Source organism: Esox lucius, chromosome 7 (genome assembly GCF_011004845.1).
Source record: "Esox lucius isolate fEsoLuc1 chromosome 7, fEsoLuc1.pri, whole genome shotgun sequence".
NCBI classification, from domain to species: Eukaryota; Metazoa; Chordata; class Actinopteri; order Esociformes; family Esocidae; genus Esox; species Esox lucius.
Window position 1 is genome coordinate 18,229,174 of NC_047575.1, and position 16,260 is coordinate 18,245,433.

The following is a 16,260-nucleotide window of genomic DNA, read 5'->3' on the forward strand; positions in this document are numbered from 1 at the left end:
TCCATTATCAGTGACTACTTCTTGTGGAAGACCATAAGATGCATATAGATGTCTAAGCACTTAAATAGTTTTATCAGACGTCGCACTAGTCATGTGAATTATTTCTGGCCATCTAGCATAATCATCCATGAGTACTAAAAATACCTGCTTATTGTCCTCCACAAAATCTAAATGAATTCTCTCTCATGGACATGACACCTGTTTCCAACTATGCACTGGAGCTTGAGCTGGCATGCTACGCTGCTGCTTACAATCATCACAGTTACCTACTTCATGTTCATTATCATCATCAAGGGAAAGCCACCACAAAAGGATTCTGGCTTAGGATTTCATCTTTACTATTCCCCAGTGACTTTCATGAAGCTCCCTCAGTAACCTAGCCCGTAGTCTTTCAGGAATTACTACACGGAAACCCCATTGGATACAATCCTGCTCCAGTCATTTCAAATTTTCTCCTAACATATGGTTGTAATGCTAGTTCAGGCACAAACTTGGGCCAACCTGTCATAACATACTGTGTAGCCTTGTTTAACACTGGATTGCGCGTGTTTCTCTAAATATGTCTTTGGGAGTTATTGGCAGATCATCTAGAAATGAAAGTCTGTACACTGGGTTTGGGAAAAGGCCCTGGCAAACATTCATGGGCAATCTCGACAGTGCGTCCGTGTTACCATGCTGCTCTGATGGCTTGTACTGTAAGTATAAGGTGCTAATATCAGGGCCCACCTCTGTAATCTAGCAGCGGCAAGGTTTGGTACCCCTTTCTAGAACAAAGAATCTTAAGAAGAGGCTTATGGTCAATCAGTAAAATAAATTGCCTCCCATGGCGGGAGCACTAGCAACACCATAAGGAAGCCTATTCACTGAGCAGAGCCCCTTATGCGTTTTGATGGTGAGAAAAGGCTTAGATTCCTCATCTAACTTCACCCTTTAGGGGGGGACTGAAACAATAATTCAGGCCGGGAATTTGACTCCATACCAGGGTACCCTGTTCATGCAAATCACCTGACTGCTCATTTTGTGTCAGTATGTGTTTTAGCTAGTGTTTTTGACTAACCTGTGGAACAGTGGACGTGCACCGTAGGAGTCCTGCCTGATGCGTGGATTCACCGTCTACTCATTCCTGCTGGCTATATTATCGCTGCTGCTGGTCAAGTTGAATATTCACCACAGGCCTAAACGACCCTCAGTCCTCCGGGAAATGTCCTGGTGCTCCTGACTGCCAGTCCACCTCTGCCCGCTGGTACTGTATGCTTGTACAACCGCCCTGATATTAGAGGCATCTGCTCCTGTGTCTACCTCCATTTTTATCTTTACACCATTAACCCTTACATACACATAATATGGCTTGTTTTCTCGGACTCAAATGCTAACATTTCAGTGTCTTTTACATCATCACTTTTGTAATTTGGCCCGAACAAGTCAGTAGAATCCATATTCTGTGGCTGGGGAATGTTGCAGTCTACACTGTCTTTCAGCTGCCCTTCGCATCGTTCGGCGCTCCTGGAACTGGATCCGGAATGTTTTCTGTCTTATCTAGGTGCTCTGTCCAATTCACTTGTCACGTAAAACCTCGTCTAAAAATCTTGCAGGTTGATGATAATCTTCTTAAATATTCCATGTACTCACTAATCATTTCTCCACCTTGGTGATTCCTTGCATGAAACCTGCATCTTTCGGCAAAACATTTAGTTCACAGCACATAATGGTTTTTCAAAAGCACCATCATTTCTTTTACTGTATTTTCACTTGGCTTCAAATGCAAAGCCATTAAAAGGTTATATGTCTTCTTGCCTATAATTATCAGAAAAACGTCTCTTTCTCACTTGTTTTTTCCAGCCCGTTTGCTTCAAAATATTGTTCCAGCTTCCCAGTAGGCATCAACATGTTTTCACTCTCTTCATAGTGAAAGTCATCAGACTTTCCAAATGCTACCATCTTCAGTAAACATTCCACATGGTCTAAACCAATTTAGCTAGCTAGCAAAAACTAGTTTTTCTGTCTGATAACCAACATCATTGATCCCATCCTCTTCACAAATTATGTTGTGTCCCAACAAGGAATCATTGAGACAGAAAAATAAGACTAATGTAGACATTGCTTTTTCTTCTTGATGTTTTTTTTATTTTACTGCACTGCAAAGTTCCTTAGTACCTAATTATTCTTAGGTATTTTAGATCAGATGCAACCATCTAAAATACTTAACCATTTACAAATGCACAACCCAGTACATGTTTCCTGCACACTCACTTCACATGGTAAAGGCCTGCATTATTCAAATACCTCACTAACATCCATGAATAACATTTATTTATGAAGCCCTTTTTACACCAGCAGTTGTCGCAAAGTGCTTTTACAAAACACCCAGCCTGAACCCACGAGGAGCAAGCAACAACAGCGTTGAAGCACACTGGCTAGTACAGTGGGGATGGATAACTGACTCTACTCCCCCAGCGCAAAAAATCTTGGATCTGGGACAACATAATGGCAAAAGGGTTTTCTGTTGATAAAATTATGAACGTAGCAAAATGTAACAAACGCAACACGCCATACATCTATGTAGGTATTCCATAAAAATCTGTTTCCAAGTACAATAGTCATTTACAAGATTAACAATGTCTACACTGTATTTCTGATCAACTTTGTTATTTTGATGGACAGATGTGTGCCTTTCTTTTGAAAACAAAAACATTTGCGGGCCAGTGACTGTCTTTATGTGACCCCAAACCTTGGAACTGTACTGTATACCCTCTCCTTCCAAAGATGACAGCACTGAGCCTTTTCCTTATTTTGCATGAAATAGAATATCCCTCTAAACAGAATCTTCCCAGATACCTGAGATCCTACAGTTTGTGCCATTGAACTTAAATGCAAAGGTTTTCTAATCCAGAAATGTTTTTTATTAGATAGTGACGGGAAATCTTTTTTGCTGATAGAGCAGTGGGCTGTACCCAAACCCATGGTACTGTAACACATGTACACCAGACGCAGTGGCCCAGATTGATATGTCCAGGATAGGTTGCGCCAATTGGTTTACGGCCACCTGAGTTGATGTCAGACAGGGCTGATTTGATTCACTGCTCCAAAAAATTCAGGGAACACTTAAATCACACATCGGGTCTCGATGAAGAACATTTATTAAATCAAATTATTTACTGTACATTGTGTAATTCGTTGAGAACAAAATTACTTAACAACGGTCAATGGAAACCAAAATCACCAACCGATTCAAGGCTGGATTAAAACTCAATCATAGTATACAATTGAAACCACAACCACTGCAACAGCATAAGGTCTGACGATGGGTCTCAGGATTTACCGCCAAACCAGTCATGCTGGATGATGTTGCAGGCAGCATAACGTTCACCACTGTGTCTCCAGACTCTTTCACATCTATCATAGTTTGGTCAGAAACATGCACACCAGTAGCCCGCTGGAGGTCATTGTAGGATTCTGGCAGTGCTCCTCCTGTTCTTCCTCACGCAAAGGAGAAGGTACCGGTCTTGTTGTTAGGTTGATGCCCTTCTAGATGTATTTGAATAATAAAAACTGTGAGATTCTTAACAATAGGTTAGGTACAAGGACAGCAAAATTGGGGCTCCTTAAAACATTGCTAAAGACCCTAGGGTGGGTCCTTATGACATACAACACAATGAGTGCAGTGTTGCATGATCCATGTTCCATGTGAACCAACAGGAAAATAGCAGTTGTATACGCACATCTCAAAAATTATTTAAAAAAATATGTAGAAGTTATTGTTTTATTAATAAAATATATATTTTAATTTAAATAAGTGAAAGACTGAGTAAATTATTTTGACAATCATTGAAAGTGCGGTCTTGTGTTAGCCCATCTGCAAAGTAGGTGAGTTTGTGTTTGCGAAAGTGTTGCTGCATGAAAGAAATCCAGGATCACTTCAGAAGAGGCTCTCATGTTGTGGCAAAACACCTGCATTGAACATATTAAGAAGGTGGAAAGCCTGTCAGTTCCAAGCTTTGATGGTCCGGTCCTGCAAGAAAAAAACTGAATTGGTTATGAGTTAATATGCACAAGCATACATTCCGAATCCCTTGCATTGCAATAACTGCCAAAGGTTTTGGCATGTTGACGTGGTGTGTAAGGGCAGAAAGAGATATGCAAAGTGTGGGGCAAGGACATGAATATAGAGAGTGTGGAGACGGGGTACAGTTGATTTGTTGTAATAATTTGTTCTTCGGGGGTTGTGCAGAAATTAAGAAGCAGGTGGCCATGCAACAGGTGAGGAGTGAGTCTAACATCTCAATTGCAAAACCTGTGATGATAGTTCACACATGGAGAGTAGACTATCTTGTGGAGAGGGTAATACAGAGCAGTAGGACTTCAAATCCGACAGTACAGTGTATCTGAAATGAACTGTCTGAGAGGAGCTGCAAGACTTGAAAATATGGATTTATGGGATATGTTAAGTATTCACAGTTGAATAGGGATTGTCAAGGGATTGATATGATAGAAAATGAATGTGTTCAATAACCATGTCTCTGTCATTAATGAATACAGTCATGGGTGGTAACTCTAAAGTTCACCTGAAAGGGAAATGCATACTGGGAATTCATATTGTAAGTGTGGCTTAGCATATTACACAATTCCTTCATGCAAATACAACTCAAATCTGAAACCCTGTTTAGGTTGTATCAACTGAAAATATTTGTGTATGCTTTCTCAATAATTGAATTAGTATGCAATGAAAAGATACATGTTATCTAACCCCAAAGTTAGTTTTTTTGAGTTCTGGGAAGTTATTGAGGTTTATAGTGTATGTATACAGGTGCAGACCTTGGATCTCGCCACAGCAGGGGCAACCTTTAAATGGGCAATTTCACATCCGTCATAAATGAATACACTTTTTAATGAGTATTCTCTACAGTAATCCGGATTAACCAATCAAGCACATGGATTGTTACAAGGCAATGTGCATCAAACAGACCATAGAAATAATTTAATATATTGGCTACACCTTGTTTTTTAGAATAGTCAAAGGGTAAGCTGAGCAACATAACATCAAACATGCAAGATCAGGTACACAACATGCGCAGCCTTAAATGTAACTTTGATAGGCTACTTCTTTTGGAAGCCAAGTGGCACAAAAAGGAACTTGAATCAGTCACGATTAGGCTTTATACTTGTTCAACCAAAAATAGAATTAAATAAATAGAATACAGTTAAATTCTCCTTCAGATTCCACTCAAAGGGCCCATTTATATGATTTTTGCATTGTCGTATAAGAACATTTCCTTACTAATCTGCCTCTACAGGTTTCACGGCCTACAGTTGTGCTCAAATGGTTGCATACCCTTGGAGAATTGGTAATATATTGACTATTTGAGTGAGCAGGCAAAACACATGCATTTTTTTTTTTATGGGATTCACATTCGACTGTAGGTCATAACAGAATGGCACAATCATAAAACAAAACATGGCAACGAAGAAAAAAATGAACTGAACCCTGTTCAAATGTCTGCATACCCTTAGTCCTTAATACTGTGTATTGTCCCCTTTATCACCAATGAAAGCGAGCAGTCTTTTGTAATAGTTTTCTATGAGGCCCCAAATTCTTGCAGGTGGTATAGCTGCCCATTCGTCTTGCCAAAATGCCTCCAGGTCATACAAAGTCTTTGGTCGTCTTGCATGAACCGCACGTTTGAGATCTCCCCAGAGTGGCTTGATGATATTAAGGTCAGAAGACTGTGATGGTCACTCCAGAACCTTCACCTTTTTCTGCTGTAACCACTGGAGGGTCAACTTGGCCTTGTGCTTAATGTCATTGTCGTGCTGGAAAGTCCATGCACAGCTTTCATGCAGAAGAATGCAAATTGTCTGCCAGTATTCTGATAACATGCTGCATTCATCAATTTTCACAAGATTCCCCATGCCTTTAGAGCTCACACACCCCCAAAACCATGCTTCAGAGTGGGGATGGTATTCTGTTCACCATAGGGCTTGTTGAACCCTCTCCAAACATTGTGCCTAAGCTTGTTACCATAATGCTCTATTTTGGTCTTGTCACTCCAAATTACAGTTTGCCAGAAGCTGTGAGATGTTGTCAAGGTGTTGTCAGGCATATTGTAACCAGGCTTTTTTGTGACATTGGCACAGTAAAGTCTTCGTTCTGGCAACTCGACCGTGCAGCTCATTTTTGTTCAATTATCGTCGTTTTGCGCTTCTTGAAACACCCACACCATCTTTTTCTAGAGCAGCATGTATTTCTCCTGAGGTTACCTGTGGGTTTTTCTTTGTATCCCAAACAATTCTTCTGGCAGTTTTGGCTGAAATCTTTCTTGATCTACCTGACCATGTCTTGGTATCAAGAGATCCCTGAATTTTCAACTTCTTAATAAGTGATCGAAGAGTACTGACTGGCATTTGCAAGGCTTTGGATATATTTTTCAATTTTTTCCCGTCTTTATAAAGTTCCATTATCTTATTAGCTTGGTCTTTTGACAGTTCTTTTCTGCTCCCCATGGCTATGTATCTAGCCAGCTCAGTGCATCCATGTGAGAGCTACCAAACTCATTGACTATTTATACACAGACACTAATTGCAATTTAAAAGGCCACAGGTGTCGGAAATTCACCTTTAATTGCCATTAGTAATGGGAAGTTTGACTCTTTCCACTGACTTAGATCTTGTGGAGTCGGTCAGTAAAATGTTCAATTATTTCGAGTAATTTTGTTCATTTGAGTCAGTAATGCTTACAGACCGTTCAAATGAATGAAACAACCGTTCAATTGAACGATGAAACTGACCGAGTCAGTCGTTCACAAGCCTTTTTTACTTAGGAAAAGGCAGCGGCTCCATGCTTGTTTTCATCTTTTTTTTCATGACATCAGAAATAAAGTCTGCGTTTAATTATCAGTTATTAACATGTCTTTATGATGTTCTTCACGTCTTGATACATTTTTCTCTGCAAATGCACATAGAAGTTGATTGGAGAACTGTGTATGAAGCAAGTGATCTTGTTGTAGTAATCCGCGTTCGAATGAACGATACAATTGAACGAGTCACTACAAAAAAAGGACTTGTGAGTCCCGAGTCACTAAAAAGATTCATTCAAAACGAACGAATCATTCGCAAACCGCACATCACTAATTGCCATTTTCACCTGTGTGTGTCTACTTGTGTGTCTGTAATAGGGCTATCATAATATCAGATTTTCACTACACGATTATCGTGGCCAAAAGTATTCACAGTATCAATATTATCGCGGTATCAGTCAAATTCATCTTCAACTTTGTTTTATGTATTTTTTTTTCTCACTTTTTTGGCAATTAATTAATTACACTCAAAATAGGAGTGTATGGAGGTGGAGAGAGGTGGAGAAAGTCTGTAACCATAACTCTACAAATAAAAAAATGTAAGCGTACAAAAAGAACATTAACACTTAATGGATAGTGAAAAGGCAACCAGATGAACTGCTAAACAAAAGATCCACAAGGCCTAACACGAAGAGGAGTTTTTGGAAAAATACAAAACATTTTCGCCCAGTGAATAGGCTACGTAAAGGCGTTAATTCTAACTCTAGTGTAAAGGTCCAGGCTTGTAGTTTGATCACATGCATTGTTTGTCCATGAATAAGCTATGGAAAAACCAAGAGGAAATTTTCATGTAAATAGACTACAAAAACGGCATGTGTTTGCGGATCTCTCCCGAGGATTCTAGTGGGGCAAACAAGTTGATGTCAATGCCAGTGCATAGGTCCAGTCTCCTTGTTATTTTTTTTGCATGATTGGTCATATTTTCAAAATCAATGCCAAAATTTCACAATTTCTGCCAGGGTATGCAAACTTATGAGCACAATAGTATAATAGTAGCAATCAATTGTACGGAAAATGTGAAATCTAAGACTATGAAGATACAGATCATAGTGAAGCAGGCAGTGAGGTACCTTTGGATACTGACATGTGAAATATTAGGAAGAACTCAATCAGAAATCAGTCAAGTCCTGAATCAATGATTGGTTAATCTAGATAAAGTCAGTAATCCTCCAATGGAATGCTAGAAGTTTAGTAGCAAACTACTATTCCCTTGCACTACTCCCTTATACTACTCTGACACTGCCTTGCAAAGCCTGATAATGGAAGTTTCTCAGTTGTGGCAGGTATGTGTCTACCTCAGGAACCTCACGGCACCTTGTATGTTCAATTTGCCTCTTTGCACATTTAGAATTGAAATTGTGCTTGAATTATTTATTTTTTACAGTTGTTACACACGCGTGTACCTTGAGAACTTTAGAACTATCTCTGCATCCCAGTTGGTCATGGTACCCTAATACATTACTCCTTTATTTGCCTCGTTGCACATCTAGAATCCCATTTAGAAAGTGCCATTTGTACCTGAACAACTATTATCCCACTTGTAACATACACTATACCTAGTATTGCCATTTGCACTGCATTTGCCTTCATTGCACATGTGCACATTACACTTGTAATATACATATACTTAATACTTGTAAATACATTTCCTGCACTCTATTTGCACTTCTATTCAGATGCTAACTGCATTTCATTGTGCTGTACTTGTGCTATTCAGTGACAATAAAGTTTAATCTAATCTAAATGCTTTAGTGGAGTTACAAGATAAAACTGATGTTATATGACTTAATGTAAACTAGCTACTGAATAAATCATGATGTGATGTTTAATCATGGGTTTCCGAAGGGATAAAAACAATAATGGGACGGATTTAGACCATCCCTGTATCTGGTTCACACTCCAATCCGGTTGGTGGTTGGTTGCCAAACACAATATAAAAGCCACCGAAAATGGAGAACACGAAAAATGTTGTGACCTGGAAGCATTTTAATGGTGCACGCATAGATAATAATTAGCGGCATGCTGGCAACATTAGAGATCCGGTAGCAACAATAAGGCTTCCGGTTTTCAGATTTTGCCTTCAAAATAAAAGTAAGCAGTAAAATGCGATATTAATTATATAAATGTAATCTGTTTTGCCGCTTTTGCGTATATTGTAAAGATATAGATAATAAAAGGAATATCTAAATATGAAAAAAGATGAACTAAAGAAAAATGCTGTTTAAATAGAACTTCACATAGGATGAATAATATTCTAAGTTGGAGCACATTTAGAAATGGAGATGGATTAAACTATTTTTGTAAACATTTCATATTTTAAAAATAAATGGATGAATCCTGATGATATAATTATTGTTAATTTGCTGGTGATCATTAGTTATATATGGGCTCTTTGCGCTAAATCCTGCAACACAATACTTTCCACCTCCTCTCCCATTGCAACACATTATAATATACAGGATATATATTGCATCATAGAGCAAAAACTACTCAATACACCTCAGTTAATGTAATGTAGGAAATGTTCAGGAGAGTGTCTACTAACCAACTAAAAGTAATTTTGGATGGGCACATCCAGCAACACAATATTTCGTTTTACTCTGCACATACCACTGGCCACAATATAACTCCATAGATATGAAATACATATTGCCCTATACAGAAAAAAACAATTCTTCACGCCACAGTGAATGTGTTGTAGGAAATGTTCAGGAGACTTGAAAGTGTGAAAATATGTTGGAAAATCAAGGGGCAATTTTCTTCCAGAGAGGAAGAAACTTAAGAAGCATGTGGCAGGTGAGGAGTGCCGCTACATAATACTGCCCCATATAAAGTTCACAGGGAATTAATAGCAAATGCCGACTTCCAATGAGCTGCTCAGAACAGAATTGGAGTATATACATCAGTGTTGAGAACATAAAATCAGAACAACACACAAAGAACTTTTGGATTCTGAATGATATCAAGTCACTGCAATTACTGAAAGAAGAACTTGAGAATGGAGTGGGTTACCAAGGGGTTCTATAGAGTCTCCTGAACATTTCCTACAAAACATTCACTGTGGCATATTGAATAGTTAGTTTATTCAATCTGTATCCCATGTACAGTATGTTATAGGGTTTTGCCAGTTTAGAATACGTTGACCTCTTTTATTATGAAACTTTTTCATGACCTGGAAGTGTTTTTTTAATGTTGCTCCCAAGACACTGATTTAGCGTAAGTTAGCATTAGCACATTCCTTTTTGTTAGCTTGATACATATTTTGCATTCTAAGTTGACGTGAAATTGGGGGTTTCAGTTGTCTTCCACATTCTGGCAAATATGAAGAAAAAACTAACGGAGAAGAAAGGTCATGTAGTTGCATGGATCGACAAAGCAGAATGGGACCAGGTGCTTGAGTATCTGTATTCAAAAGAGTGTACTTTACAAAAGTATGCATTACACAGAATATCAGCGTGGAAAGGAAGGTAAGGGATACACATTGGATCTTCACTAATCCAATTGCAACACGCTAGTTGGATAAACACAGAATAATTTGTGTTGTTTACTTAGCTTGGAACTAATATGAGGTTGGATACAGTACAGTACCGTATTCATGTCGGTAAACACAGTTGGGAAATGTTTGTCAAACCTAACAAAACAGAGAGGGACCTGCTTTCTATGTAGTAATGTTTACTGTGTGGTGTATTTTTTGGCAAACAAAACGTTCTTGTTGTTTAAATAATTTATTGATGTATGTACCCCTACAAAACTCCGAAATGCACTCGTTTCACCCAGCCACGGATTAATGCGGGTAGTCCGTTTTATCGTTGGGCGAGAGGCGCGTCATATCGGCCGACAGGGGAGCTTCGTCTAAACCTACTCCAGATTGACATTTTATTCGAGTACTTAGCACACTCCAATGGGGGATCATTGGATAAAGCTCATTCACAAGCTGTAGCTGTCTCGAGCACCCACTAACTCTGTTTATCATGTCAGGCATACCTGCTCAAACAAAATCCTTACAGAAAATGTTATTGATCGAATTTGAAGTGTTTATTTCAATTAAACTTTATGTAGATAAGTTAATGTCTAGTGTCGTAATTACATTGTGACGGCCGGTCTGCAAGAAATGTGTCAGGTGCGCCTTCTCTCTATAACCCCCCCATATTCCACACCAGATAGACCTACCTCCTACCACAACATTTCTGTAAGTGAAACCTCAGCAATTGTATTAGTACATTTGTGCGATAAAAGGGAGCACCAAGCATTTAGCAGACACTATGAATGAATATAGGGATACATTCAGCAGCGTGGCGAGCATTCAGAACATAGAGTGCCTAAAACACAGAATCTGTGATTTGTGATATCTAAATGATTGCCGGGCCAGAAAAGGGCAGTAGTTAAGGAAAATTCACAGTAGTGCCATTATAATTTAGACTTGACCTCTGACATGACCTGTGATCCTAGAAAGCAATTACTACCTTCATGCTTGGTACACCACTGAAATGTTTTCATTATGTTTATTTTTTTACCCCCATTCATTTGTGTATTGCTTTTTGGCTGTTAGTTTCATTTGTGCTAATCAATGTATCATCAAAGAAGGATCAATAATATCAAGGCAAAGTGTGAGAGCTGAAGCCCATGATTATGGTAAACTTTGCCATGAAATGAGCTGCAGCAATACAGAACTATCGCTAGGTTTTCATATTTCTCTCTCGGTAGATGCACTATTAAAGGGGAAATCGTTTTTAAAATAGTTTTTTCTGTTGGTATGTTGTCTTGCTGGCAGCACTAATGTAGATTTCTCTGTGTATCTGTAAATTTACTTAGCTAATAAAGGTGAGGGAATGTTCATTGGATTTGTTTTGTCAGGTTTTCCCACAACACTCCCATTGCTGTAGAGAGCACAGCAGACCTGGTCAGATGTCAAATACTTGATAGATCAGGACAACTTGAAGCGGATGACTTAGTCTTGCTTTATGGAACAGCCCTTGTGAGGTAAGAATAGTCTAATAATGGTCAATACCCTAATGCTTTTCATCTTTACAGATTAAATAATAAGTTATTAATCATTGCTTGCAATATGGTTTTGAGAATGTATGTTCCTTATCTTATCAGTGAGATAGTCTTTGGAATATTTAAGCTACACTTACTGTACCAAGTTTCTCGAGAATTCAATGTGGCATTCAGATTTATCTGTAGTAAAGATGTCACAAGAATCTATACTTGAATTTCAACCCCCAGGTTGAAGTGATTCTTTAACCGCTGTATGGCTGTTAAAGGGGCTTTTACGAAGTAATTATTAAGCTGTGTGAAGATGTACACTGTCAATATATCCTCATTTTATTTAGAACATTTTCTGTTGATTTTGACTCTGTCAAGCAGGTTGTGTAGATCTGTAGAAGGAATTGAATACTCCCTGAAGACTACAAGGGGTACAGACTTTTATTAATGACTGTCCATTTGGCAATTTGTTTTTTCTCAACAGGTTTGTAAACTTAATCACAGAGCGTCAACAGGGGAAAATTGCTCGTCCCCTGAGAAGGCTAGCCAACAAAGTAATATAAATATTTATATTTTCATCTTGGCTTCATTATGATTATTATATATAATTAGTAAATGTTCCTGTAAATGCTCCTTATTTGACTAGAGTATTACAACATTCACTTGTTGATGCAATAATTATTTTACTTTTAACAGCTGAGGATCCCAGAATGGATTGTAAATCTCAGACATGACATCACCCACCGCAAGCTCCCTACCTTGAAATGGTGTCGCAAGGGTGAGCATGATAGTGAATAAATGCAGATACATTTCACCATTTTAGACCATTGGGTCTTCATCCTTAATTTCAATTTACTGTATATATTTTTTTAATTGTCAATGTGACTTCATTGTTTTTATGTCTTGGCTATTTTACAGGTTGTAAGTTTGTGCTTGAGTGGCTTCAGCAAGAGTATTGGTCCAGGCAGCTGGGTAGTGGGCTGACTGAGAACTGGGATTCCCAATCAGAGGGGGAGGATGGGGAAGAGGAGCAACAGAGACAGGAGGATCAGCTTATCGCCAGGCAAAAAGAAATTGAATCCTACAGTATGTACATTTCTTCCTGAAATAAAATATACATTTCATAACATAAAACTATATAATGAAATAGGTTTTATGGGCTCCTAACAAAACTCTGCTGGTAAAGTAGAAATAGTTGTCAATCGGTGATCATGTTATACATCATCAGTGAATAGACAAGCTCAGTTTTGTGTTGTCTGAGAATTCCATACTCCTCTTTTCAGAGAAGGCCAGAGAGTTACTGATATCTTTTGAAAAGGAGCAATTTCAGGTATTTACCCTATCCTAATTTTGTTTTTCATGTCAAATATTTGTGTAATTTGTGAAATACCTTTACTGCAGAATATTTGCACTGTGTTACTTTTATTTCCTGAAACTTGTCACTCATGCATTATCAAAGTTGCTGGGATAAATGCATGGATCCTTATGATTACGGAGAAGAGCGTTTAACTACTCAGCCAGCCTATTGTTCCTAATGGATTATTATCTGAAAATGATTCATAATTGAGTGGATGAATACATTTAAGAAAACAGGTGGCAGGCATGTAAGACTTTTCTGTAATGTAATAGCGCTCATAACAGTCAGACCATATTCCAATTTTCTAACTAAATGATGTGTACATTTGGTCCCACAATTGTGAGCTTGGCTATCATTGGTGTGTTATATTGTTTAGGCATTTGAAGGATTTCTAGTGGAAAACAAACCGATGAGCTTGTTGCCAGCACCGTCTGCAGATATGAGCTGGATCCTTGCCCAGATCAAACTATTCGCATTAGAGTCTAGGTCAGTTAACACATTTATTAGTATTGTATTGATTGTCAAATCAGTGAAGTTCATCAGAGTATTCCACAATTTCCTTTTGAAATAACGTATCTTCCCCACATAGTGAAATACTCATAGATGTATTGATGGAGGATGGATTCATAGTTCCAACCATTGAACAGCTAGAGTCACTTGGTGTCAACACCTCAGGTAAGAATGGGAATAGGATGTTTTTGTAAATGTGTTCTTAAAAAATATTTTGTTTAACAGACTATTCTTAAGGTATGTAAAAGAATTAACACACCGGAAGCCAGAATACTGAATTCCTTAGTGTCTTGGGTTTTTTAAGATAATGTCGACCCTACTGCTCCCGGCCTTCCTCGAGTTGTCCTGCGTTTCTGGCTGCCCCTCCTGAAGGATCTCAACTCTCAGCTCTTCATTCAGCTCCTTCTGGAGAAGCTGTTTGTGGAGTTGCAGCAGCCTTCTGAAGACGACCAGAAACACAGAATGTTCTATGTTGCCGGATGGATCTCCGAGGTCATTCTCTGCAACGCAAACAGTACGTTCATTTTCCACCCAAAAAATGTACTCCACAATGTAACTCCACCTTGCCAGCTTAATCTGTTTTCTGGTGTCTTTTTTTTCTAGAGAGTGAATACCACTATGAGTCAAAGAGCCAAAGAAAAGCTAGACAGAAGGACAACATCTTTATAAACCGCATCCAGCTGAGGTGGCAGCAACTCCTTGCAGCATGTCTGAATGCCCCTTGTGTGGCCACACCTCACCTGCTCCAGCAGTAAATAACTGTATTAATTAAACACAGCACTTGTGTTGTTCTCTACTGTGGTGTACCCACTAGGAAATAACATTTTAGCCATTATGGTAAAAGTATTTACTGTTTTTATCTTTTAGGATCCTTGAGTACATGGATCACCCAATGCCTTTGGACACCCAACAGAAGTTACTAAAACTGAGCAGTATCTACACCCAGAGTGCAGACTCAGGGTGTGACCCTTCCATTCAGCACTCAGGCCAGCATAGTGGTGTCTACACTCTGGAGAGCCTGCATGAGAAGCTGAAGTCCAGATGTCCGGGCCACACGTTGCGACAAGGCACTGTGTCTGACCAATGCAAGGCTCTGCCAGAGAGGACGGAAGACTTCCAAGAGCACCTGAGCCCAGATGTCTTGGCTGAAAGAGCAGCAGAACTCAGAGGCTCTCCCTGGCAAGTTTGTACAGGTCAGCTCAATTCATGCCAATTTTCAGAACATTCATGTGATCTGCTATTTTGATTCCATGTTATTTTATTAAATAATTTGTATCGACAGGGAATAATCACCTTACAGTGAGTTTTGTTTGATCACCTGTTTAGACAAAGTCGAGTGGAGGAACTATCCCCTCGGGAAAGTTCCAGGCCAGTTAAAGGATCCTACCTGCCTGATGCTAGATCACTTTTCTACCATGACGGTGTTTGACCAGCAGGTGGAGATGGAGAATGCTACTCAGCACAATGCGCATGCAGGGTAAGAAACAAGAAAACCAGATGTTATACTGTCAATCAGTGGAATTCGGTAGAAATTGAGCATGCAATATATCAACCATCCAGTGGGGTTGTGTAATATTTTTTTTAGGTGCAATTATGGTTAAGTGCATTGCTCAGAAGAACAATGTCTGAGTTTCTGGCTGTGTATAAAAACAAGAAACCTTTCAGTTACTGGCTAACACACTCAATGCTATTCCCCCCAAATCTCCATTATGTCAGGCTATGCTTATACATTAACTACATTTTTATTTTTCTCAAACAGCAAATTGGGCAAAGATTACTCAATTGTTAATAACTGTTCTCATTTTTGGATGACATGAACAAGCTGCATATGCATACCAGCTATTTGTTTCATAGGAATATACACACAGCTTCTTGAATGATGCAAATATATATTTCTGTAGCTAATTTCAGATCAGGTTATGTTTATCTATAGACCAAGTGTGTTTTAATCAAGTCACATTTTACTGAGTGTTGTTAAATATTGTGACATTAAGCTATTATATTGAAGCTGCTATGCAGAAAAATTAAGTAAGATCTTGTAAGATTTGTATTCATCTTCTAGCAAAGTTAATTAATAAAGCACCATTCTGAGTGCTGCTGTTTCACTCAAGGGTGCTCTGTCAGCATTACATCTATGCAACTATTACCAAGCAGTTGCACTTAATCTGATCACTGTTTCTCAATTTTTCCACAGGGTCTCAATGCCACACAGAATCACTACTGACGGGCTTCTCTGGACACACAATGATATCAGTAAATTAAAAGCTGGTCTGCAACTGTTTTAAATATGCCAACTGTGGAATAAAGCCTTCAATGTCATTTTTTTCTTTTTCAAACAAACATTTTTCAATTTACAAATTGCTCCATCCAACCTGCAGTACAATGTGAAAATGTCATTTTCCCTTATCTCACTAATGAGAAATACAGACTATGTTTTAGACATGGATACATGTTACTACTTACAATAAAATGCTCACTAAAACTGCTGTCCTAATTTACTATGATAAACGGTGACTCAGCAGCCATGCTACACCCTTATGCTGGTCCTTGAATGGG

At 38.7% G+C, this 16,260-nt stretch overlaps 1 protein-coding gene across 1 annotated transcript; it reads left to right on the plus strand.

Annotated features, from left to right (window-relative positions):
* The first annotated feature begins 10,040 nt into the window (after nucleotides 1-10,040).
* Nucleotides 10,041-16,023, plus strand: las1l (LAS1 like ribosome biogenesis factor). Its single transcript, XM_010865007.4, has 13 exons — nucleotides 10,041-10,318; nucleotides 11,706-11,831; nucleotides 12,322-12,391; nucleotides 12,534-12,615; nucleotides 12,756-12,923; nucleotides 13,121-13,167; nucleotides 13,571-13,680; nucleotides 13,784-13,869; nucleotides 14,009-14,218; nucleotides 14,308-14,455; nucleotides 14,572-14,897; nucleotides 15,031-15,181; nucleotides 15,899-16,023. The coding sequence occupies exons 1-13, from the start codon at nucleotides 10,173-10,175 to the stop codon at nucleotides 15,987-15,989; spliced, it is 1,761 nt and encodes a 586-aa protein (XP_010863309.1). The 5' UTR covers nucleotides 10,041-10,172; the 3' UTR covers nucleotides 15,990-16,023.
* The last annotated feature ends 237 nt before the right edge of the window (nucleotides 16,024-16,260 follow it).